The sequence below is a fragment of the Prionailurus viverrinus genome, chromosome A1, assembly GCF_022837055.1.
Source record: "Prionailurus viverrinus isolate Anna chromosome A1, UM_Priviv_1.0, whole genome shotgun sequence".
In the NCBI taxonomy this organism is placed as follows: domain Eukaryota; kingdom Metazoa; phylum Chordata; class Mammalia; order Carnivora; family Felidae; genus Prionailurus; species Prionailurus viverrinus.
The window spans coordinates 104,771,132-104,797,938 of record NC_062561.1 but is presented as its reverse complement, the minus strand read 5'-3'; the positions used below and the strand labels follow the sequence as shown (position 1 = coordinate 104,797,938).

Below are 26,807 nucleotides of genomic sequence, written 5' to 3'. Positions count from 1 at the left end.
TAAGTAAACTTTAAATAAATAAGTAAACATTAAAAGAAATAGGCCCTTGTGGGATGGTGGGTGATGTTACATGTAAAATTTGTATATAGCGAACACATAGTGTCTTAGTAGTTCCCATTTTTCTCTATGAATGTGAAGCCTTGTGCCGGTCATTCATTTAACGCGTATGTAATTCTTAGAACTGTTTTTGTTCCTTGTAAGTGAGTGTCGTTGTCTTCATATGGAGAGGTTGGCCAAGGGCTTTACAGGCAATATAAAGAATAGGAGTCACAACTCCTGTGTTCTGCCCTTTGCATTCACCTCACCCAGGGCACCTCTCATCACCTCTTTGAGCTTTCCTCGTCTCTTGGATGGTGCTCATGCTGCCCTGATCCACACGGAGTTCCTGTGAGCGTCAGAGGCATAATGGTATCCTTACAGTTTATAAGGTAGTGCGGTAATAGCAGCTTTTATGGTATGCCGATTAGCTGTGTAAAGTGAACCACTGTGAGATACCTGGAGTCCCCTCTTGGTCTCATGCACCTTAGTTCTGAAAATGAATGATTTCAGACTTTGTTATTATCACCATCATGTGCATTAAATCAGTATGCTTAAGCACGGTCCACTCCTTCCCTGTCCTCAGGACCTGGCCATGCCCTCATTGAACAGTGGAATCCTGTAGGCCTGGTTGGCATCATCACTGCGTTCAACTTCCCTGTGGCAGTGTATGGCTGGAACAATGCCATTGCCATGATCTGTGGGAATGTCTGCCTTTGGTAAGACCTGCTTACTTTCTTCGTTCTTCTTCTTTCCTTTCTTTTTTTTTTAAACATTTATTTATTTTTGAGAGAGAAAGACAGCATGGGGGGGGGGGAGGGGCAGACAAAGAGGGAGACAAAGAATCCAGAGCAGGCTTCAGACTCTGAGCTGTCAGCACAGAGCCCAGCGCGGGGCTTGAACGCACGAACTGTGATGTCATGACCTGAGCCGAAGTTGGACGCTTAAGCAACTGATCCGCTCAGGCACCCAAGACTGGATATATTCTTTATACCACATTCTGCAAATAGAAAACCCAGGTAGAAAGTTGGAGAAAAAAGAACTTGGGAAGAGTCCCAGTCCTCTTTGTGAAACTTGACTTACTTTTTTCCCATTCAGGAAAAATTTCATACTGAATTCCCAAGTGATTCTGCAGCCCTTGACCATTGTTCCCATTGATACATTAACTTTTACCTCTCTGGAAAATATGGGATAGTAGATGTTAGTTGGGAGAATGTCTGTATTTTGTAGATGACAAAACAGTTGCTTGTTTTTAACTTCTGTGTTGAATGGGAGAAGTTAGATTAGGAAGGCCAGGACAGTTGTCTTTGCCCGTTTGGCATCTGTTCCACTGGTAATTAATTTACGTTAATGTTGTGTTCGGTTGAATGCTTTCACAGACTCTCTACAAAGGTCAGGCATCGGTGGGAGATTGATGATTTGGCACCATGTTGCCAAAGGGACCCATGCCTTTTAATGTTTTAATCCATAAGGACTAGTCGTGTGGTTTTTTTCCAGCCCCTTGAGCCTTCTAAGGAACTTGTAAAGTTCATGTTGATAGATTTCCATTTCCGTAATTGACAGAGGTTAATGTAACAGTTCCCGTGATCAGTGCAGCAAGCAGGTTCAAAATTGCTTGGTGCCATTTTTATGTTTTTCAAAGTTTTGTAGTACCTGAGCTCCCAAAGATGCAAAACTCAAGGACAAATGTTGATATCACTTATTAGGCTCTGTGGTTTAATTGGACAGAACTTCTCAGAAAGACTTGTTTCTGCTTGACAATAAAAGGTATTTATGATTTCCACCAAACTAAGTTGCTTTTTTTTTTTGATCCTCTCCAGGAAAGGAGCTCCAACAACTTCCCTCATTAGTGTAGCTGTCACAAAGTAAGTATGTGTGGCTTTCTTTTCCTGAGTATCGAATAATCGGAAAAGGTGATCAGTAGGCACTGGCTTTTAATCCAGTGTGGAAGGGTCATATTTATTAAGCATGGAACTTGGGTAACCTTTTTTTCTCCTTGGCTTGTAATCAGATTTTTTTTTTTTTAATGTTTGAGAAGGAGAGAGAGAGAGGCGGCGGTGGGGGGGAGGGGTACGAGGGGGGGAGAGGGGGGAATCTAGCAGGGGAGGGGCAGAGAGACAGGGAGACCAAGGATCCTAAGGAGACTCCATGCTAACAGCACAGAGCCCAATACAGGGCCTGAACTCACAATGGGGAGTTCATGATCTGAGCTGAAGTCGGCTTCTTGACTAACTGAGGTATCCAGGTGCCCCTGTAATAACTTTTACATCATTTTACGGTATATGGAGCTCTTGCAGAGCCGTGTAATTGAACTCTTTGGAAACAAGCCAGATATTGATAAAGGTATTGAAATTGGGCTCTTCAAAACTTTTATGTCTTTTGGGAAATAACACCAAATCCAGTGGAAAGGAACTATCCTTACAATTTACGGACTGTATTTAGTAACTTCTAAACATGTTCATGGTTTTGATTTTTACCCAGGTGATAGTTTCTTGGCTTTTGTTTAATAGGTGGTTGGCAAAACAAAGAAATGGTTATTATACTGTTCTATTGACTCTTCTAACACTATCTAAAATATATTTCATCTTTTGGTGACAAATAATTTTTTAATCATTTTAGAGAACTTGACAACTCTGATTAGGTCATAAAATCAGTATTACTGGTTTATCGTTGTGGCATTTAGAGTCTGTATAGAACAGGATGTCTTCCCGTGTAGAGTGGTGACCGTTCTTGCTGTTCCATTGGCTGCATGGTCTTCTTTCTCTGATTTAAGAATTGCTGGTAGAAAGCCTGTGGAGTCTTTATGGAAGAGGGTCCTTGAGGTTAGAAGTCCATTGAGGAACAGTGGCTTAGGAATTGACACGTGGGCTGAAAGAGAAAGTAGTATGTGTTAGTATTTACTTGAAAGGAATACATGATATTGAGGAAACTTTATCCTCCAAGGCAAGATAATTAAATTTAACAATTAAATAACTACTGACTTATTTATAATAATTAAAATTTATGATTATAATTATACTTGAATTATAATTAAGTACTAAAGACAACTCTAATCTGCACGACACATGAGACAAATCACATGTATAAATATGAGATTCCTGGGCAGTTTTTAAAAATAAACCTTAAAAAACAAACCCAAAACAGTTAATGTCGACAGAGTGAACAGACTTACCGATTGTTATTAGGCAGCTTTTTTTTTTTTTTTCAAGTTCATTTTTTTATTTTGGGAGACAGAGAGGGAGAGAGAATCCCAAGCAGGCTCTGCGCTCGCAACACAGAGCCCGACCATGAGATCATGACCTGAGCTGTAATTAAGAGTGGGGCACTTAACCGACTGAGCACCCAGGTGCCCCATCAGCTGGTTTAAAATATTTATTTTGATAATAGTTTCACATGTTCTACGTGATTGCTCCTTTGATCTCATTTATTTGCTCTAAATAGTTTGAAGGATTTGAAATGTTCCTATGGGAGTGTGGCTGATTTTTTTAGGTAATTGAGAATGTTAGCTGATTCTGTTAGAGAAGACAGTAAATAAAATGATGCTAGATTTTGCTGGAGTTAACTAAAGGTGCTGCAGAGTCAGCTAAACGTTCAGATTCCTAGATGAACACTGCCTACGTGTTGTCCCTTTTTCTATTCATAAAGATGTAGGAAAGGTCGTAGTTTTCCAGGAGGGATAGCATCCAGTATTTCTCTTTATTCTGTGTCTTTGTAACATTTTATGCAGGAGTAAGGAGGTGAGATCTGCTTTGGACAGGTGTGGGGGTTGCTCTGACTCACAAGCCTGCTGACTCACAAGAAGCAGAATGTCTTAGAAAAATTACATAGGCACAGCTTTCAGTTACCCATAAGGGACATGAAGTTACAAAAGTCCCTGTGCTCAGGGAAGAGCAGAAAGTCTGAGGTTCCCATTTACAGTTCTCACATTGTTATGCCAGTCCAGATGGAGTTCACCGGTCAGGGGTCGTGTCTGCTGTAAGGCATGCTGTGTCTCTGTAGCACTGGTGACGCCCTGACATTGACCAGGTCACCTGGGCAACAGAACGAGAGACTTAACCCAAAGTCAGAGGCTCATGCAATAGGGAAAAGGGTTTTGTAAACCCACAGACACAGAGCAAAATCCTGACCCTTCAAAAACAATCCGCCTCCTTCTGCAGTGTATATACCCCGAGTCTGTGGAAAAAATTGTACGACCTGAAATCTAGGTTCAGACATTACAACTGCATGTATGATCCTTGGTGGGCAGGAAAAAAGAAAACCACTATAAAGGACAGCTTCGGGGACAGTTAAAGAATTTATGTTTAACAGCGGTCCCTTTTTTTATGGAAGTGTTTGTTTTTTTAATTTGGATTTTTAAAAAAAATTTAAACAAATTAGAAATTAAGAAGTAGCAAGAAGGTTAGGAGGATTGATGAATAGTCTTGGCTGTATTCAGGAAGCTCAAAATGAATGAAAGAGAAACCAGAATTACCATTTTTTACAACTCCTCATCAGATTTAAGGTGTATGGAACTGTAGTTATTATTTTGATTCATAGAATAAGTTGTATTATTCAGTGTTAAAAAACTGCTAGCCCACAGTGCTTTAGCCTGGAGGGTGCTGATATTTCTTTAGTAAAGGATTTGGTGTGAAGCCAGTGAAGACTAGTCGTGAACTTGTTGAGGTTCTGTTGGCAGGTGTAGCTCCCTCTGCTGTACCTCCTCAGCAACTACACTAGGTTTGGGGGCCTCTTTCGGTTTCCTCCTTTACCACTTCTCTGGCTGGCCTTTGCTTTGCACAGATGTGTTGGGATTTCATTTGCTGATGGGGACTACCTTTCTTCCTTTTTCTTTCTTTATTTTTAAAAATTTTTTAAGCGTTTATTTTTGAAGGAGAGAGAGAGAGAGTGAGAGTCATGGCATGAACACCGTAGGGGCAAGAGAGAGGGAGACACAGAATCCGAAGCATCTTTTAATTTCTTTGCCAGCATTTTGATGGATTTGTGGCAAGAGACAAAAACCAAAACCAAAAACAAACGTCCTGTGATCACAATGTTGTCTTAAGCTAGATATGTGTTCCTAGTTTGGCAGAAAAATGTTAGAAAACAGTGAGCAGTTGAACTACCTGACCATTGCATTGTATCTTTTATTTATTTTGTATGTTTTTTTTCTTCTAAAGATTTTAGGGGGAAAAGAGTTCTGCCTTTAAGTATTGGAAAACCTCGTCTGTAATATGTGAGGTGAAATGCAGGCCTGCATGTTTGGGGTCAGAGTGAGGGAGAAAGTTGGAAAAAGGAAGTCACGCAGTTGGAAATTATTCCTAGTTTTAGAAAAACCCTTAGAAATTGTTTTCTTTCTTAGTAATTGCTTTTTCCTTTTTTAGGATAATAGCCAAGGTTCTAGAAGACAACAAACTGCCTGGTGCTATTTGTTCCTTGACCTGTGGTGGAGCAGATATAGGGTAGGTCAGCGGGTCCTGCGTCTTTTTCTGTTGAAGGACTCCGGGTTGATTGATCCGAATCATCTTTTTTTTTTAAGTTTTTTCAATCTTTATTTATTTTTGAGAGACACAGAATGCCAGTGGGGGAGGAGCAGAGAGAGAGAGAGAGAGAGAGAGAGAGAGGGAGACACAGAATCCGAAGCAGGCTCCAGGCTCTGAGCTGTCAGTACAGAGCCTGACGCGGGCCTCAAACTCATGATCTGTGAGATCATGACCTTAGTCGAAGTCAGACCCTTAGCTGAGTGAGCCACCCAGGTACTCCAGAATCATCTTTATTACAATAATGAAACCCAGTAAAGCTGAGGAAGTGTGAGTGGTTTTTTGCAATCATTATTATTACGTACCTTATTGGGCTTTGTCTTCATTAGTCTTTGTTGGAAGAAGAGTAAGAATTATTTTTTTTAATTACCCAGAGCTACTTGTGTAAGATGTTTACAGCCTAAAATAAGAAACTGCTGGAACATTGGGACGTCTATGGCTTCCTGACACTTGATTTGTAAAGGTGCTTACTCACAAAGCAAAGCTGTGGAATTGGAGTCTGGTGTATTCCTCCCCCCACATCCTATTGTCTAGGTTCTTGAGCTGAACGAAAAAAGGGGCCCCTGGGAATAGAGCCTCTTTTTAAAAATGTATTGTTTTAAGAAAATTGCTATATAATTCACATACCATGAAATTATCTCTTTAAAAAGGTACAGTTGAGTGGTTTTTAGAATATTCACAGTGTTTTGCAATCATTACCGTTATCTTATTTGAGAACATTTTCATTTCACCAGGAAGGAACTTTGTACTTATTAGCACTCACTTACCATCTACCCTCTTCCCCCTGGCAACCACTCCTGTACTTTCTATCTCTATAGTTGGGCCTGTTTGGGACATTTCATGTAGATGGAATCATATAACATGTGGCCTTTTGTGTCTGGTTTCTTTAACTCAGCATAACATCAGAGCCTGTTTTTAAGCTGCGAACTGACTCTGATTGCCCTGAACAATGATGGAAGTTGAAGTTGTTACTACTGGCTTAGACTTTGTTTATGTATTTATTTTAAGATTTTATATTTAAGTAATCTTTATATCCAACATGGGGTTCGAACTCACAACTCCAAGATCAAGAGTCCCATGCTCTGCCCACTGAGCCAGCCGGGTGCCCCTAGCTTAGACTTTAATTAAGTGTGGTTTCATAGGAGTCAGGCCTCACAGCCCACACTGGTGTGGTTAAAATGTTGATCTCCATCCATCACTGTTACCATACTCCACTTACTGGTCAGTCTCAAAATGAATGAATGAATGAATGAATGAATGAATAAATCAGTCCTTTTTTTATAAAAATGGGAACGTGTTAGAAAATACAACTTTCACATATAGAGTGGATAGTGAAATAATATCTAAATGTCATTTATAAAATGAATAATATATCCTTTGACCTCGTCTTTTTTGCGCTTTGTACTTTGTTTTTTTTTAATGTTTATTTTTGAGAGAGAGAGAGGAATCATGAGTGGGGGAGGAGCAGAGAGAGAGGGAGACAGATTCCCAAGCAGGGTCCGCACTGTCAGGGCAGGGCCGATGCGGGTGTTGAACCCATGAACCATGAGATCGTAACCTGAGTTAAACTCAAGAGTTGGACGCTTAGCCAACTGAGTCACCCAGGCACCCCTCTTCTTTGGACATCAGTCCTTCACGTTGGTCTTGAGCTAGCTCAGATAGAGTAGTGTTTGCATTCATGCATTTAGTAACAGCCACTTTGAGTATCCATATCCGTGCTCACGTTTGCTGGGCTGAACCTGGGGAAGTCTCCATGCATAATCTCATCAAGCTGTTCCAGCCTTAACCTAAGTCTGATGCTCTGGCTACCCTTCATGGTCCATACTGAGTCCTTTGAAGCTCTGAACCAGGAGCCAGGTGGATCAGATCGATAGTATCTGATTTATATTTCTTAGAGGTAACTGGAAATCCTAGCACAGTCTTTATTAAGTGAGCTTTCATGAGAGATACTTAGGATGCTTTCCTGCAACCTTCACATTTTTAATTCTTAAAGGAATTAGTAGTTGAGGGGTCTGCAGAATAACTGGGATGTTAATGAAGGAAGTGCTAAGGTCATAATGTATAGGAAGGACTTTCATCCTTAACAATGTCCTCAAGGTGATTTCAGTTTACAGAGAGCTCCCAGACCAGGTTAGCCTATTGTGCTGTGTGGCTCTGCCTGTGAACATCTAGTTCATTTTCATGAAAACTTTCCTTTGCATCCTTGGGATAGACATATTTGTATCTTTGACTGAGTGTCTTTTTGTGATGAGGAAATGTTCTGACCTGGTTCCAGCAGGTGCCACTGTTGCTGGGTTTCTCTGCCTTGGGTGACTGTGTTTATTCCCCTGCAGCACTGCAATGGCCAAAGATGAACGGGTGAACCTGCTGTCCTTCACCGGGAGCACACAGGTGGGAAAACAGGTGGCCCTTATGGTGCAGGAGAGATTTGGTAAGTGTTGCCTTTTAATGAGGATTGCAGTTCCATCAGGGATGGATATGAAATCTAAAAGTTGGGTTTTTCCTCCCTGATCCCTTCTGAAGGGACAACAGCCATGTTTATTTGAATATCCAGGTAACAGAGGGATACAGCTATTAATGGGGAGATTGCAAATTTACTAGCATAATTTTCAGAAGGATTTCATTTTCCCCCTGAATTACCATAGTGAAATCCTATCAAATACATTTCTTTATTTCTATCAGAAGTGTTTGGCAAATTAAAAACAGAAAATTCACGCTCCAAGCAGGACCAGGGAGTACAGGACCTAGAATAAGTATGGAACGGAAGACTTAAATCTGTTCTTACTTACATTTTACGTATATATGACTGAAAAGGGTTTTATACACACAGCCTTGTATGCTTTATGGCTCATTAAGGCAGTTTTATTATTTATTTATTTATTTGTTAAAAAGATTTAATTTTTGGGGCGCCTGGGTGGCTCAGTCGGTTAAGCGTCCGACTTCAGCTCAGGTCAGGATCTCGCGGTCCGTGAGTTCGAGCCCCGCGTCAGGCTCTGTGCTGACGGCTCAGAGCCTGGAGCCTGTTTCGGATTCTGTGTCTCCCTCTCTCTGACCCTCTGTTCAGAGTTCATGCTCTGTCTCTCTCTGTCTCAAAAATAAACGTTAAAAAAAAAAAAAAAAAAGATTTAATTTTTTAAAGTAATCTCTACCCACAGTGTGGGGCTTGAACTCACAACCCCAAGATGAAGAGTCCCATGCTCTACCAAACTGAGCCAGCCAGGTGCCCCCACAGGCATTGGTTTTCATTTCATTTCATTTCATTTCATTTCATTTTATTTCATTTCATTTCATTTCATTTCATTGTGTGCTTATTTATTTATTTATTTAAAATTCACGCATTTATTTTGAGAAAGAGGAAGAGAATTCCAAGCAGGCTCTATGCTGTAAGCCCAGAGCCCAACACGGAGCTTTATGCCACCAACTGTGAGATAAGACCTGAGCTGAAATCCACAGTCTAACACTTAACTGAGCCCCCAGGTGCCTGCCAAAGGCATTGCTTTTAAACAGCAAGTTTACAAACCAGTAGAGCTAATAACTAAGGTCAGCAAGGTTATAGGATACAAGATACAATACAAAGATCACTTGCATTCCTTTACTTTGACCATAAGCATTCTCAAAATGAAATTCTGAAGACATTTACACTAGTGTCAAAAAGAATAAAATACTTAAGAATAAATTCAACAGGGGCTCCTGGCTGTCTCAGTTAGTAGAGCATGTAACTCTTGATCTCAGGGTTGTGGGTTCAGGCCCCACGTTGGACGTGATTACTTAAAAATAAAATCTTTAAAAAATAAGAAATACAACAAAGGAAGTTGGAGTCTTTCACACAGGAATTACTACAGAGTATCATTGAAAGTAATTAAAGAACACCTAAGTCAATGTAAAGACATCCCATTTTTACTGTTTGGGAAACTTAGTATTATTGTAGCCTAAGATCAGTAATGTCCAGGTAATCTACAGATTCACTGCAATCCCTTTCCAAATGTCAGCTGGCTTCTTTGCAGAATTGACAGGCTGATCCTAAAATTCAGATGAAATGCAAAGGACCCCAAGCAGCCAAACAGTCTTGAAAAAGACCAGAGGGGGACCCATATGTCCTAATACTGCAACTTACTCTAAAAAATTCAGTATAAAAAATTCAAGACTATGTACTGGCATCAGGATAGACATAAAAATGAGTGGAATAACAGTCCAGAAATAAACCCTTCGAGTTACGGTTAACTGATTTTTGATAAGGGTGCCAGGACATTTCAATGGAGGGAAAAACTAGTCTTTTTAACAAATGGTGCTGGGACAACTAGATATCCAAGTATGTACATATGAAAGACCCCACCTTTCCTGTACACAAAAATTAACTCCTAATGTATCAAAGACCTGAATGTGAGAGCCAGAGCTACCAAACTCTTAGAAGAAAACATAAGAATAGGTTTTTGTGGCCTTGGATTAGGCAATGGTTTCTAGGATATGACCCTTAAAACATAACCAACATGAGATAGACTTCATCAAAAATAAAACTTTCGTGCTTCAGGGGCGCCTGGGTGGCTCAGTCGGTTGAGCGACTGACTTCAGCTCAGGTCATGATCTCACGGTTTGTGAGTTTGAGCCCCGTGTCGGGCTCTGTGCTGACAGCTCAGAGTCTGGACCCTGCTTCTGATTCTGTGTCTCCCTCTCTCTCTGCCCCTCCACCACTCATGCTGTGTCTCTCTGTGTCTCAAAAATAAATAAACATTAAAAAAAATTTAAAAAATAAAATTAAAAAAAAAAAACTTTCGTGCTTCAAAGGGTACTATCAAAAAGATGGACAGAACAACCTACAGAATGGGAGAAGGCATTTGCAAATCCTTTATCTGGTAACATATTGGTATCTAGAATAAATAAAGGACTCTTAAAATTCAGCAATATAAAACACAATCCAGGGGTGCCTGAGTGGTTAGTCGGCTAAGCCTCTGATTCTTGATTTCGGCTCAGGTCATGATCTCAGGGTTTGTGAGTTCGAGCCCAAATCAGGCTTCTCGAAGACAGCGCAGAGCCTTCTTGAGATTCTCTGTGTCCCTCTCTCTCTCTGCCCCTCCCCCATGTCAGAAATAAATAATAAACATTAAAAAAAATTAACCAATATATCCAACACTAGAGCAGTAGCTAAGTAAAATTTAGTCTGTCATGGTGAAGTACTATGCAGTGATTTTTTTAAAATAGCTCTTAACAACTTAGGTACATGTGTAAGAGCAAATTAGTTTGTACAATCTCAAGTAAATAGAAATGAACATTGAAGAGATTTGAAGGCTCTATACCAAATTATGAAGAGAGATTTTATTATGCTTACGAGCCATGACTTTTTCCCTGTTTGATACTTTCTGATTAAAACATTTTTTCCTGCAGTGAGCACATAGTTTTTTTAAAGTTTCTTTAGTTTGAGAGAGTGAGAGTGAGAGAGTGAGCTAGCATGAGCAGGGTAGGGGCAGAGACAGAGGAAGAGAGAATCTCAAGCAGGCTCCACACTACCAGTGCAGACCCCGATGTGGGGCTTGATGCTATGAACTGTGAGATCATGACCTGAGCGAAATCAAGAGTCAGATGCATAACTGACTGAGCCATCTGAGCACATAATTTTTTAACTTCTTTTATTGTGGTAAAAAAATATGTGTGTGTGTGAGTGTGTGTGGAAAAACACATATGTATATATATTTTGTATTATATATATAATATAAAATGTATCATTTTAACCATTTTAAGTGTATCCTTCTGTGGCATTAAGTACATGTTCATTGTTGTGTAACGATCACCATCATCCATCTCCAGACCTTTTTTGTTTTCCCAACATCATCCCCATTAAAAACCACCTCCGTATTTCTGCCTTCTTCCAGCCCTTGGCAACCATCATTCTCCTTTCTTTCTTTTCTGGATTTGACTCTTCTAAGAACCTCCTATAAGTAGAATTACCACCCAATATTTGTCCTTTTGTGACTGGCTTACTTCACATAGCATGTCTTAAAGGTCACAACGTGTGTCAGAATTTTCTTCCTTTTTAGGGCGGAAGGTTATTCCCTTGTATGTATTTACCACATTTGGTTGATTCATTCATTCATTTAAAAAAATTTTATTTCTTTTTGAGGGAGAGAGAGACAGAGCGTGAGCAGGGGGAGGGGCAGACAGAGAGGGAGACACAGAATCCAAAGCAGGCTCCAGGCTCCGAACCGTCGGCACAAGTCTGATGTGGGGCTCAAACTCACAAACCATAAGATGATGACCTGAGCTGAAGTTGGACGCTTAACCGACCGAGCCACGCAGGCACCCTGATTCGGGCATTTATTGATAGACACTTGGGCTGCTGCTACCTTGCAGCTCCTGTTTTTTGTTTTTATTTTTGTCTCCACCTTGTGGCTATTATGAACAGCGCAGCTCTGAGCATAGGTCTGCTCTTACCTGTTCACGTTCCTGTTTTCACTTCTATTGGTTAGGTACCCAGAAGTGGATTGATAGGCATATGGTAATCCTGTGATTCATTTCTTGGAAAGTTACACAGTCTTCCACAATGACTGCTCCGTTTTACACTAAATGTTTGTGGAGTTGGGGAGGGGATATAATTTCACATTTAGAGAAAAGTTACATGACTAACACAAGAAATTCCTGTATACCCTTGAACAAAATTCACCCACTACTTACTTGTTTCCCCATTTGTTTTATCACTTTCTTTCTCTCCAGCAGCACGCACACACATAAACTGTGGGTGCGTGTTGTTTTTTAACCTTTGGGGGAAAGGTGAAGACATTGTGTTTCTTCACCAAGTATTTTGGTGTATTTCTTAAGAAGGACACTGTGCCATATAACTATGTATGATAAGGTTATTAAAATCAAGAAATTTGACATCAATGCAATCCTTATGATAGAGTTTAAAAAAATTTTTTTTCACGTTTTTTATTTTTGACAGAGAGTGAGCAAGTGGGTGAGGGGCTGAGAGGGAGGGAGGGAATCCATAGCGGTTCCTCCCTGAAAGTGGAGCATCCGATGTGGAGCTCAAACTCACGAACCATGAAACCATGACCTTAGCTGACGTCAGACGTTAACCGACTGAGCCATCCACGTGCCCCCTTATGCTACAGTTTAAATCAGAAAATAAACTGGGGTGCCTGGGTGGCTCAGTCTGTTAAGTGTCCAACTCTTGGTTTCGGCTCAGGTCATGATCTTGTGTTTCGTGAGATTGAGCCCCGCGCCAGGCTCTGTGCTGACATCATGGAGCCTGCTTGGGATGCTCTCTCTCCCTCTCTGTCTTTCTGCCCTTCCCCTTCTCTCTCTCTCTCTCTCTCTCTCTGTCTCTCAAAATAAATAAATAAACTTTAAAAAAAAAGAAAACACAGTTGAGATAGGCTGTGATTTGAGGCCATCTTTCAGTGTGCGCTAAGTACTGAAATGGGCATTAACGTGTGTTTGTGTATTTTTACAGGGAGAAGTTTGTTAGAACTTGGAGGAAACAATGCCATCATTGGTAAGGCCGCCCTTTATTTGTTTGCTGTTGAGAATAGCTTCGGTAGCCATGGTGACCATACAGAACTTGGGTGGACACTCTTTCTTCCCTCCTCTGTTGTGTGCATCTAAGACCTAATTTTAGGTTTCAGAGTTTCACTTGTGAGATAGGACACAAAGGTTTGAAGGCAGAGATAACGAGAAAGGACAGGTGTTCATGCTGGGAAATGTTACCTGGGGCTTCGAGCCTGTGTCTGAGCCTTTGTAGCTTGGCATGATTTCTTGTTTTTCCTTCTGCTTTCTGAAAACTGGCCACATGTTTCTCTAAAGTAAGTAACTTTTACATGACTTGTTGATTCCTTTATATATTAAAAAATTAGTTTGTCTATAGTAAGATCTTGGTTGAGTGCTTTTTTATTGGGAAGGATCACTTCCTTAAAGCATTTTATCACCTAACCCATAGGCTTGGAGTTTACCCACTTCTCATTTTCAGTTGTCGGGCACAAAATAGGTTATCAGCCTTTTGTGGATAATGCACATCGATGGATTGAGATTTAATAGAAGCATGGATTTTGTGATAAGAAGGCAAAACCTGGTAATTTGTATATTGCCATTGTTACCATGTGTAGATGCCTATATTGTTGTGGTGAACACCAGAAGTTTAAAAAGCATGTGGCGATGGGTTTGTTCGGGTTGGACTTCTAATCTAGAGAGTGTTCATTTGCAAATAGTTAGCATTTAGTGAGCCCTGGGTAGTTGCAGGGACTGTGCTCAGCTGTTTCATATGAGTTTATTTCCTTTAATCCCCACAAAAATCCTGTCAGGTGCCTACCATTATTAATCTCCTCTGACAACTGTACTGAGGTAAAGACCATAGAGCTCGTTATTCTGCTCTTAATGGAGGCTTCGTGGTGTGAACATGCTTACATCACTGGGGTAATGCTGACACTGTCTTCCTGAGCGTTCTGATGGCATCATCTGGTCGACCGGTTAGCCCGTCTACATCGAGACACTGACAGGTGTGTGTTTTGTTTCTCCAAGCTTTTGAGGATGCAGACCTCAGCTTGGTCGTTCCGTCGGCTCTCTTCGCAGCCGTGGGGACAGCGGGCCAGAGATGTACCACTGCGCGCCGCCTGGTGAGTGTGTCGGCGTTGGGCGCGTGACGTTGTCTTCACACCCCACTTGGTTACACGTTGCGCTGTTAGGAAGTGGTGTACAACTATTGCTGGAAAAATGTGTTCCCGTAGACAGAACACATCTGTGGCCCTGATACACTCTTGTGTGCTCAAGGCTGATCAACCAGGGATTGTGCCCAAGCTACAAGTGGTAGAGCTGGACTGGGGACGGAGACCTCGAACAATATGGACAAAGTCCAATGTCACTTGGAGAATAAAATCAGCTATAAGTTTGAAGAATTCGAAAATTTTTCGCTAAAGGATATAGAGCTTGGCTTCGTTATAAAAACACTTAAATAAAACATAAAGATACTAATTTGGGGCCATAAGTCTGGTCTTACATTTCTAGACTTGATGTGACATGGTTTATTGAAAAGCAAATGTGGGTTGTCTCTGGATGAATGCATAGTCTGTGCACACATATATAGGACACATTATTATTAAGTGCGCAGAGGGAGGTGTGATTTAGCATCAGCGTATGGGGTTTGGGAAGTTTAATGTCTGTACTTATATTTGAGCTGGATTTCAGTTTTGTGTGGGGTATCAGCCTGATTTTCATGACTCTCATGGTCCTGAAAACTCAGTACTACAACCAAGCAGGTTTTGATTAGGTACAAAGTGTGGCTACATTCAACATTTTAAAAATTATTATTGTTGAGTTTTCCTCTTGTAATTAAAAATTTCAAACAGTTGTACATTTAAATTACAGAGAAATTGGCTTTGTGTTTTTACTCTTAGCCTCAATATGAACCAATTCTTTATAAGGTTAACATAATCTAAATTAGAATAAAACGGGTCTGGAAATTAAGCCTACTTTTTCTGTAACTTTTCATACTCATTTTTTCTCTGTATTTTATAACAGTTGGAGATCTTTCCTTTGTTTTTCTATAGTTGTTCTCCAAAAACATCTGAGATATGATATTCATAGAATGTTTACAATTTGTTGAATTTACTTTAGACATTTATTACACTAATGCTAAGAAGGAAACAGGTCATCCAAAAGATTATAATTTTAATGATATGGTGAAATGTGAAATGACGTGGAAGTCAAGCCTTCGTATATTCAGCTAAGTTTTACTTTTCCTTTGTGTCTTGGAGCAAGTGTACAAGTCCATGCTTTACATTTAGTGTTAAACATTAAAGGATGCTATTAGTCACTGCCCAGATTGGTTTTCATAGGGACAGTGATGTGTAGAAAAACCCATTCCAGTACTGTGCACCTCTCCATGACTGCCAATCCATTTGCTATATGAAAACCGACCCAGACAATGGATGGCTGGACCAGTTCACCTCTGTCAGTGGGAACATAGCTTGGAGCTCACATCCTACCTAGTGTGAGTCCAAAGGCAGTCCTCCTGGTTGAGTCCTCCCTCTGGAGACCTAATCCGCCGAGAGCATGCTATTACACAACAGCCATACCAAGGCAGACCAAACAGCTGTCAATATGTGTTCACCACAACTGGGACAGATAACACTTGAGGTTCTCTGGTAATTAAGATGTTGAATGCTTTAGAGTAAAAACAGGCATAATTGCTGTGTGAAGCTTGGCCAGACAGGTCCTTAGAAACTTGGTAAAGACAAGGCTTATGATTTCTGTTTAACATCTACCAAGTGGAAATTTATTATCTTAATGTAGTTATTAAAAGTAGGAATTAAATAATTAAAGAACGTATACTTGTTTGCTTTTGTTTTCAGAGATCACAGTGTCTTAAGAACTAGTATGAACTATAAATTAGTACTATTAATAAAAATCGCACATTGTTGACAAATTTATGTGTTTATTTGAATCTTCCCTTGAATGTTTCTTTTATCGCTTAGTTTTTACATGAGAGCATCCATGATGAAGTTGTAAATAGACTTAAAAAGGCCTATGCACAGATCCGTGTGGGGAACCCTTGGGACTGTGAGTATCTGGTTGATTTCAAAGGTATTTCTTTTTGACAGTTGGTGTTACCAGTGTTTCTATCTCAGACTTTTTGTTTTTTCTTTTCTGAGAGGCCTGAGGGCGTATGAAGCAGGTTATCGGGCACGTGGGGCATCAAGTCTGCTCCTAGCTTAGGATCCTGGGTGCTTGATGTAGGCTGGTGGGTGAGTCTCAAGAGATGATGTTCAGATGGGATGACTTTGACGAGCTTCTTCTCTACACTCTTTTTAAAAAAAAAATTTTTTTTCTTTTATTAGCATTTATTTAGTTTTTGAGAGTCAGAGAGAGACAGAGCGCAAGCAGGGGAGGTGCAGAGAGAGGGAGACAAAGAATCAGAAGCCGGCTCCAGGCTCCAAGCCGTCAGCACAGAGCCAGATGTGGGGCTCGAACCCCCGAACTGTGAGATCATGACCTGACCAAAGTCAGTCGCCCAACCGACTGAGCCACCCAGGCGCCCCTCTCTGCACTCTTATGACCCTTGTGCAAGCCACCACCATTCTCATGGAAGGCTGCAAGAGTGTCCCCTCCCTGACCTGCCTGCTTCCACTTTTGCCTTCCAGAGAAGCCAGAATGGTTTTTTTAAACATGTAATTAGATGAAATAATTCATTTTCCTGCTTCATACACTCCAGTGACTTCTAATGGCTCTTCAGCTGAAACCTGGATCCCTTCCAAGTCTCTCTGGATCAGGCTCACAGTCTCTCATGACGTGACCTCTGCCTCCTCCCCTGCCCACCCCCTGACCGGCTGTGTATCATTTCCTCCCTTGCTCCCTGAGCTCCAGCTTTCCCATCTTTCTTGTAGAGCTCCCAGTGTCCACGCTCCGTTCTGCTACTCTTTCCGCTGGAATCCTCTTCAGCCCGCTTTTCCCGTGACTGGTGCTCTAAGATTCCCCTGAGGCCTCCCTAGATCTCCCTTCTTCCTCTGTCCCCTGGCCACTTTTAATGGTCTGGATTCCAGCAGCCATATAGGGCTGCATCTCTTTTTCCCTGTTCCGTTCCACACCAGCTCCTGAGCCTGTGAACTTCTTAGAGCATGATCTCATGGTCATGAATAAACGGATCGTATATTTTTAGTGTGGCGCTCTGATTAATTGATAGCCATTCCTTTAACCCAGGGATTGACAGATTTCACTACCTGCTTATGTAGAGAAACTTTAAGCAGGACACAGTCCCACCCCCTGGTTTAAGTGTCTGCTGTGACTACTGTGGCAGAGACAGCCTGTGTCATGCAGAATGTTGACTATTTCCTGTCTAGCCTTTTACCAGAAGAGTTTGCTGACTCCTTGTCTACACTGAGAGGCTGTCTGAAGGGGTGGGGCTGTTCATTGGGAAAGGTTTTCTAACAGTAATGATGCCTTTTGGGGTGAAATGATACACATTCCTTTTTCTCTGCAGCTAATGTCCTGTACGGGCCACTCCACACCAAACAGTCAGTGAGCATGTTTCTTGGAGCAGTGGAGGAAGCAAAGAAAGAAGGTGGCACTGTGGTCTATGGTGGCAAGGTAATGACAGCCCAGCTCAGTAGTGACAGATGTTTGCTTCCTTTCCTTTCAGCTTGAGCAGGGCTCTGGGCAGATGGCGAAGGGTCCCCCAACTACTGACTTTGCCTTCTCCATCTTTTCATAAGGGGGAAATAGGTGTTTCAATGAGTGACAACATAAAATGCATGGAACACTTCTGGAAGGACACACAAGAAACTCCGAGTCGTGATGGCTGTTGAATTGAGACCCTGGGAATTTGTACGGAAGGGAGACCTTTCCATGGGACAGTACAAGACTTTGTATTCAGAGCAATCAGAATCTGTATTTAGTGGTTACTTTTAAAAGTCAGTTAAGGCAGGAAATCAAAGGATATGAAGCAGTTTCGCCGTAGATCTCTTGGCTGCAAGCGTTTCCACCACAAACGTTACTGTTGGATAACCAATCGGTTATAAGGCACTTTGGTATAAAGGCAACAAAAATAACTGACCATTGGTTGGGCAGTGTGTTGGTCTAGTCACTGGGTTGACTCCGGGGTTTCTTTTTTCCATTGATGGTGTACTCCCATTTTTGTATCACATGAATCTTAGCCCTGATGATGGTCACTGTAGTGGTGCCGAGTTCTGAACTCACGTTTCCCATGAACTTTGAACTTTGCATTTCCCATAGAGCTTTGAAACGTCTGTCAGGGGACACGCAGCGACATGTGTAGAGCAACAAACACAGGGTAGAAGGTTTTCATAGCACAATACAAAGCTCTGTTAAAAATATGTATCCTAGTATTGGGGAACTGATACCTCTGTTTTTTTTTTTAATGTTAATAAAAAAATTTTTTTGTTAGAGGCACCTGGGTGGCTCAGGTCATGATCTCACGGTTTGTGGGTTTGAGCCCCGTGTCGGGCTCTGTGCTGACAGCTCGGAGCCTTGGAGCCTCCTTTTGATTCTGTGTCTCCCTCTCTCTCTGCCCCTCCCCCACTCACGCTTTGTCTCTCTTGCTCACTTGCTCTCTCTCAATAAATAAAACATTTAAAAACATAAAAAATAAAGTTTTTTTGTTAATGTTTATTTTTGAGAGAGAGCAAGTAAGTCACATGTGAGAGTGAGGAAGGACAGAGAGAGGAAGACAGAGGATCTGAAGTAGGCTCCACACTGACAGCAGAGAGCCCGATGCAGGGCTTGAACTTATGAATCATGAGTTCATGACCTGAGCTGAAGCCAGACACTTAACCGACTGAACCACCAAGGCACCCCATTAAATGTTTGCTTATTTTCGAGAGAGAGCGAGAGAGAGAGAGAGAGAGAGAGAGAGTCAGAGTACAAGCTGGGGAGGGGCAGAGAGAGAAGGGGACAGAGGATCAGAAGCGGGCCCTGCTGACAGCAGAGCACGCGTGCGCACACACACACACCTTGTTAAATAGAGGTGTGTTTGTATATTTGTGTATTTTTTGTTACTTGTGTTACTTTTTTTTCTTTGTGTAACATGTACTTAAGTTATGTAATGCAATGTGGTGTTACAGTAATAGATACTGCTGCCATGCATGGGATTGGGAGTTGATACAGTTGACTCTTGGAAAACACACAGCTCAAAGAATAACACAAGCACAGTGGAGACTAGACCACCCAACCATGGGCATCAAGAGTATTTTACAGAAGGAATGCAAGCATTAGTTAAGTGGACATGAACTAGTAATTTGGTTCCATGGAGGTTGGTTAGGAGAGTGTCTACAGTATACTCTTGGGGCTTTTGATTTTTGTACAGTATGTATTGGTTTCCTAGGGCAGACTGGCTCATTTAAGTGACAGAAATTGACACCGTTGTGGGGGCTGAGTCTAAAACCAAGGTCCTGGCAGAGTTTCTGTTGAGGCCTGTGTTCTTGGCATGCAGACGGCCACCATATTGGTGTGCGCACATGGCTTTTCCTTTGTGTTTCTGGTATCTCTTCCTCTTGTAAGGATGTCAGTTCTGGCTGATTAGGGCCCCTCACATGTGACCTCATTTGAACTTTAATTACTTCCATAAAGATTCTGTTTCCAGTGGTGCCTGGGTGGCCCAGTCAGTTAAGCGTTGGACTTCGGCTCAGGTCATGATCTTGCGGTGTGTGGGAATGAGCCCTGTGTCAGGCTCTGTGCTGACAGCTCAGATCCTGGAGCCTGCTTTGGATTCTTTGTCTTCCTCCCCAGTCATGTGCACACACGTGCTTTCTCTCTCTCTCTCTCTGTCAGAAAAAACATTCAAAAATGAATAAATAGATGTTCTGTCTCCAAATTCAGTCACACTGTACCGGTTAAAGCTTCAGTATAGGAATTTGGGGATGGTGGACACAGTACTGTCTTTATTTATTTATTGTAATTTTTTTTTAATGTTCATTCATTTATTTTGAGAGAGAGAGGGAGAGAATCCCAAGTAGGTTTTTTTTTTTTTTTTTCCAAGTAGGTTTTATGCTGTCAGCATAGAGCCCAATGTGGGGCTTGAACCCACAAACTGTGAGGTCATGATCTGAGCCGAAATCAAGGGTCAGACATTAAAATTTTTTTTTTTTTAACATTTTATTTATTTTTGAGACAGAGAGACAGAGCATGAACGGGGGAGGGGCAGAGAGAGAGGGAGACACAGAATCGGAAGCAGGCTCCAGGCTCTGAGCCATCAGCCTAGAGCCTGACGCGGGGCTCGAACTCATGGACCGCAAGATCGTGACCTGAGCTGAAGTCAGACGCTTAACCGACTGAGCCACCCAGGCGCCCAGGGGTCAGACATTTAAATAACTGAGCCATCCAGGCACCCCTCACATTACAGTCTTAAAACACAGACGGTACAGATGACGTATTTTTACACTGTATAAGTTTTTTAAAAAGCCACCTGTAACGGTGTTTCAGTGTAACCTCATCCTTCTTTTTTCTATTTTTATCTGACCGACTAACTTAGGAACGATAGGAGGCAGAGAACGTTTTCATTCGTGATGACGTTATTTTTGGGAAATAATTCACCTGTAGATGGTGTTTGTCTGTTTTTTTTTAATTTTCCTCCACAAGTACGGCAAAGATTGTATCTGATGACCCAAAGTAGCAGAAGACAAAATGCTTTCATTCTTGTGATTTTACTTCTCTACTGAAGGTTATGGATCGTCCTGGAAATTATGTAGAACCAACCATTGTGACAGGTCTGGCCCACGATGCGTCCATTGCCCACACAGAAACGTTTGCTCCGATCCTTTATGTCTTTAAATTCAAGGTAAAAGTGGATTCTGTTGGCTTTTTCTCTAGTTTAATGTTGAAAAAACAAATGAGAAGAGTAAGGAAAATGAAAGTATGTGTAATTTCACTCTGTTAGCCTAGAGGGAGGTTTTAGGTAGTTACTCTGCAAGAAAAACTGCCTGTGGGGAATAAAAGAGAGGCACCTATGCCCTTCTCCGCTCAGGTTAGACAAAAACTGACCGCTACCCCTCCCAGGTCCACTCTCTGCAATCCCAAGAGATTGAATCAAGATTGGAATGTGCCGTAATTAACAGTTAAAAAATAATGAGAATTGTGTCTTTTTACAGTTATATGATTGATGTTTAAAACACTTAAATGGTTTATCACTGGTTTACATGATGTCACTAGAGGTATAATTTCATGTTTTATAGTGTGTGTGTGACTAAATTCTTGAGCAAATTATTTAGTGTCTCTTGCCTAATCTTTAAACCGTGGATAATATAAAACCTGTATCATTGGATGAGGATTAAATAACTAAGTGTACTGTAAGCAGTTAGATCTGTGGGTTGTGCATAATTGGAGCTCTGTAAATTAATTCTTACATAGTAGCTTGAATGGAAGCATGTACTCCTCTGTTTCTCAGAGTACAATTAAGGGAAAAACACACAAAGCTGTGTATCAGAGAAACGGAATTAGTAGGTTAATCTTTAGTTTACTTTTGTGCCCTAAAGTTATACGTCTTATGAATGTACCATTGTGAACTTGGACCTGAATTCTGTATCACTCCACTGTCTGTCCTTTTAGAGTGAAGAAGAAGTCTTTGCATGGAATAATGAAGTAAAACAGGGACTTTCAAGTAGCATCTTTACCAAGGATTTGGGCAGAATCTTCCGCTGGCTTGGGTATAACTTTGTCTATTTTGAAAACTTATGTAAGTCCAATTTGTCTCGTGATTGGACTTATAAAAAAGAAAGTGAAACCATCCTAGTTGAAATACGTATTTGAGCATCTAGAGTCTTAGAGGTTTGGATTTTTTGTTTGTTGGGTTTTTTTTTTTTTTTTTTTTAATTTTTTAGTGTTTATTTATTTTTGAGAGAGAGAGAGACACAGAGCTTGAGCAGAGAAAGTGTAGAGAGAGAGGGAGACACAGAATTCAAAGCAGGCTCCAGGCTCTGGGCTGTCAACACAGAGTCCCAATATGGGCTTGAACCCATGGACTGGGAGATCATGACCTGAGCTGAAGTCGGCCGCTTAACCGACTGAGCCCCCCAGACGTCCGTTGTTTGTTTTGTTTCTTAATTTCCTAATGGGTTGCTCTCAACCATGCTTCCCTTTTTACACACAGACCGAAAGGATCAGACTGTGGCATTGTAAACGTCAATATCCCAACGAGTGGGGCCGAAATTGGAGGTGCATTTGGTATGTAAAGAATCCTTTTCCACGTTGGGGGCAGTATGTTAGATGTTGGCGTTGCCATAACAAAATACCATGGACGGGGTGCCTTAAAGAACAGAAATTTATTTTCTCACAGTTTTGAAGGCTGTGAGTCCAGCCAAGGTCAAGGTTTTGGCAATGTTGGTTTCTCCTGAAGCCTCTTTCCTGGCTTGTGGTCCTTACGTGGCTTTTTCTCTGTGGAAGCACAAGTATCACTGCTGTCTCCTCCTTTTTTCTGAGGACACCAGTTCTGTTGTTTTAGGCGCCCACCTTTGTGATTTCATGGGGTTTTTTCCCTTATGACTTCATTTAACCTTAATTACCTCCTTAAAGGTTCTCTTGTCAAACACAGCCACATTCTAAGTATTGGAAGTTCCGTCTTCCAGCTTGGGAATTTGGGGTGGGGACACAATCAAGAGAGCACAAGAAAAGCAGTAGTAGCTTTTAGAAAAGTTTGACTAAGAAACTGGAATAATAGAACCTGGTAACAACCTGGTCTTACATGCCTGAGAGAGCTTATGTGTCATGTGCAGAGTTCTTGTCCAGGGTCTGACTTTTTTCTCCAATGCAGTATCCCATTAGAGCCAGGGCCCTTAAGATATGTGACCCCTTGAAATGGCATCTCTTTTGGGGGGAAATGGTCCATGACCCCGACAGCATTAAGAACCCTTGGCTTTAGGCATAAACCAGCAAGTTTCACATGAAAAATTCTGGTTTTTAATTGCTAAGCAGTGTGCTAAGTGTCCAATGTTATCTTTTATTTTAGATAAAATACTAAATTGGTTTTTTCACTGGGTTCTGCTTGTATTTTCTAAGTGTTGAGTTTTTTGTTTGTTTGTTTTAATGTTTATTTATTTTGAGAAAGAGAATCCCAAGCATGCTCCATGCTGTTAGCACAGAGCCTGAGATGGGCTCGATCTCATGACCCTTGAGCTCATGATCTGAGTCGAGATAAAGAATCAGATGCTTAACCAACTGAGCCACCCAGGTTCCCCTCCACAGTTAATTTTTAGATGGAAAAAGCTGTTCTCCCACTTTTCCTCCTCATTACCAGAGGCAACTACTTTGAGATTATTACTGGGGGGAAAAAAAAACAAACATAAATTTACCTTTGAATTTACTTCAATTAAAAAAAAAAGTTTTTATTTATTTATTTTTAATCAATTTTTTTTTTTTGATTGAGAGAGCGGGAGGGGGGAGGGTTAGAGAGAGAGGGAGAGAGAGGATCCAAAGCCCGTTGTGTATTGATAGCAGCAAGTTCGACATTGGGCTCGAACTCAACAACCTTGAGATCATGACCCGAGCTGAAGTCAGATGCTCAGTCAACTGAGCCATCCAGATGCCCCTAATTTTTATTTATTTATTTTAAGCACTCTCTCCACCCATCTTGGGGCTTGAACTCTTGAACCTGAGATCCAGAGTCACATACTCTACCAGCTGACCTAGCCAGGCGTCAAAGTAGTGTTTTAACTGCTTACTCTTTCTCCATTATGTGTTGACCCTCTGTTAGGATAGATGAACCTTCTCAACCCTCCTTCTCTGTGTGTGTGGCATGACATTATCATGCCAGGAGAGATTAAGGGGAGACCAGAGGAACCAACCAAGCTTCTTAAGAGTGCTCTCTCTCTCAGAGTCAACACAGGATGTGCTTAATTCTTCTAGCAATGGATTGTGACAAAATACCTAACATGTCATCTACCAGGAAAGCTCATTAGAGATTCAGCACCCACAGCGTTTACTGGGGGCTGGTCATCTAGGCACCTTTCCCTGGCATATACCAAAATTCCAGACTCCCTGAAGGAAAGCAGGTGTTTAACATAAACCCCGTTGTATGAAAACAGGTGAGGCCCAGTGAGACACTTGTATCTTTTAGGGAAAGTTTTACAGTGTCGGGAAAGGTATAGCAGCCAGGTTCCCAGATGCAGCAAGATCACAAGCCATGCATTTCCTGTGTAGTTGGCAATAATGTTTCCTCAGATTTGTGACGTTGTTATCCATGGGCATTATGGTTTTTGGTATTGTGGTTGGAAAGCCCAGTCCACTTTGATATCTGATCTCTTTTCTTTTTTTTCCTATATCACAAAATTCGGGGTCTACTTTTTATGTCGGTGGAGATCACTGTAAAAAATTTTCTGGCAGTGGGCCAGTGATGAGCATTAGAATATTGGGGCTCATTTTCAGTACTGGGGAGTTTTGACTAGTTTTGTTTTGGTAACGTTTCTTTGACAATTATTTTCCCTTCCTTTTTTTTTTTTTTTTTTTTAAGACTTTATTTTTAAGTAATCTCTACAGCTAACGTGAGGCTTGAATTTACAACCCCAAGATCAGGGGTCGCAAGCTTTACTGACTGAGCCAGCCAGGCACCCCAATTTTTCTCTTGCTAATTACTAGAACTATTACTTGAATACTAGCTCTTGAAGACTTGTCTAATTATGTTATCTTTTTCCTCCTATTTTTCGTCTTTTTGTTTTTATGTTTTTTTTTTTCCCCATATGGGAGATATCCTCAGTTTTTTTTTTTTTTTAAGTTTGTTTTTTTTTTTTTTTTTTTTTTTTTTTTTTTTTTTTTAAGTAATCTCTACATCCAGTGTGGGGCTTGAATATACCACCCCGAGATCATGAGTCTTATGCTCTTCTGATTGAGCCAGCCAGGTTCCCCCTCAGATTTTTCTCTTAGCTCTTCTGTTAACTATTTTGTCCTCTGTTTAGTATCTGTATAGTATTTAGTATCTATTACTAAACACAACATCAAGACTTAATGTCTTGTGATTTGATGGCACACTTTTACATAGTATCCTTTTCTTGTATGGAATCATTAACTTCTTATAATCTAAGGATATTACCATAGCATTTAAAATATTATAAAAGCAGAGTATGTATATTGTAGATAATAATGTATATAGCTAAGCATAAATGAGAAAATAAAATTTTATTTCTAGCAACTAGAGTTTTCCCATTTTAACACATTGTCTCATGGTAAGGTTCGTTTTCTTTTGCTTCTTGGCAAATTTGTTTCCTCTTTATTCCTCCCCCCCCCCCGCCCCCCTTCTAGTTCTTTCTTCCTGTTTATTTGGTTTATTTGGTCTCTTTTTTGTTTGTAGAGGAGATACTCTGAGCTAAATGTAAACTCACTGGTTGGGTAGCTCTGGTCTTCTTTTGGTATCTTTCTGTGCTGCTGAGTAGGAGCCAGTAAAGACAAACTGCTCAAGAGATACAAATTTCTTGTGTGTTTGTCTAGGAGGAGAAAAGCACACTGGGGGTGGCCGCGAGTCTGGTAGTGATGCCTGGAAACAGTACATGAGAAGATCCACTTGGTAAGACCAGGCTTTGGGAGGATGGGTTTGGGCTTCGAGCTGTTGGTTGGAATGCTCTTTTAAAATTAAAAGCTCTTCTGCTTCCTGTTCTGTGCACAGCTTCACTTAATTTTGGTTTGCTTCACTTAGTTTTGGTTCTTTCTTTCTCTTTCTTTCTTTCTTTCTTTCTTTCTGAGGCTATAACTATCTTTAAAAGTTTTTTAATGTTTGTTTATTTTTGAGAGAGAGATGGAGCATGAATAGGGGAGGGGCAGAGGGAGAGAGAGGGAGACACAGAATCCGAAGCAGGCTTCAGGCTCTGAGCTGTCCACACAGAGTCCGACACGGGGCTTGAACCCATAAGCCATGAGATCATAACCTGAGCTGAAACCAAGGGTTGGACGCTTGACTGACTGAGCCACCAGGAGCCCTGGGACCCATATAATAGGGATATTGTTCCTCTCAGGAGAAAATATAGGTATATAATTACTAGGCAAGATATTTATTTTCTAAAATATTGCATTGTATTTTAGTTCTGTTGGAATGAGAATATCTGTGTTTTTCCTTCTAGTTCAGTACAAGTTATTGAGAAATAAATGAAGAAAATTATATTCCCCATATTCTTGTGCCCTGAAGACTATTAATAACATGTTTGATAGGTGTTTTCCCAGATGTGTTTCTCTCCCTCTTTTTTTTTTTTTTCCCTAACACTGGATCTATACTAACTTTGTCCTAATTTTGTTTTTCTTCACCAACTTGTATCTTGGACATCTCACCTTGTAATATATACAGATAGGCTAAATTTTCTTAATGGCATAAAATAGTCTATATTATGTGTGTACTACTCTTTTTGTAATTTGTTCATATTTTTTTCCCCTCTAGCACCATCAACTACAGTAAGGACCTTCCTCTAGCTCAAGGAATCAAGTTTCAGTAAAGGTGACAGTAAATTGGCGTTACATCACAGCTCACAGGCATTCTCGCAACTCTTTCTTCTGAAGACAAAGAAAAATTAAGATTTGCCCTGAATAAATAAATGCGTTATTTTGAATATGCTTGGCTAATCTCTTAGCCCTGACGCCCCAACTAAGTCAAGAGACTTATCTTTAAACAAATAAAAATACAGATGTCACAACATGAGCCATATTTAGTAACAGATAGATTGGGTGAATTTTTATGTTGCTAGTAGTTCATGCTTTAAAAAAATTTTTGTATTATAATTTAGAAGAAACTAGTAGATGCTATAGTAGGAATTTGGAAAAACACAGAATGGAGAAGAAAAAGGAAGTCTTCTTGGT

At 40.8% G+C, this 26,807-nt stretch overlaps 1 protein-coding gene across 1 annotated transcript in view; it reads left to right on the top strand.

Moving 5' to 3' along the window:
• The window catches only part of ALDH7A1 (aldehyde dehydrogenase 7 family member A1), a 39,929-nt gene extending 13,369 nt beyond the window's left edge, over window positions 1-26,560 (top strand). Inside the window, exons 6-18 of the mRNA XM_047868819.1 lie at window positions 623-755; window positions 1,857-1,901; window positions 5,397-5,474; window positions 7,886-7,983; window positions 12,994-13,035; window positions 14,055-14,149; window positions 16,007-16,091; window positions 17,509-17,615; window positions 20,704-20,820; window positions 21,588-21,685; window positions 22,129-22,202; window positions 25,455-25,530; window positions 26,392-26,560. Coding sequence (XP_047724775.1) covers window positions 623-755; window positions 1,857-1,901; window positions 5,397-5,474; window positions 7,886-7,983; window positions 12,994-13,035; window positions 14,055-14,149; window positions 16,007-16,091; window positions 17,509-17,615; window positions 20,704-20,820; window positions 21,588-21,685; window positions 22,129-22,202; window positions 25,455-25,530; window positions 26,392-26,446 — 1,103 coding nt within the window. The 3' untranslated portion in view covers window positions 26,447-26,560. The remainder of the gene's footprint in view (window positions 1-622; window positions 756-1,856; window positions 1,902-5,396; window positions 5,475-7,885; window positions 7,984-12,993; window positions 13,036-14,054; window positions 14,150-16,006; window positions 16,092-17,508; window positions 17,616-20,703; window positions 20,821-21,587; window positions 21,686-22,128; window positions 22,203-25,454; window positions 25,531-26,391) is intronic.
• The last annotated feature ends 247 nt before the right edge of the window (window positions 26,561-26,807 follow it).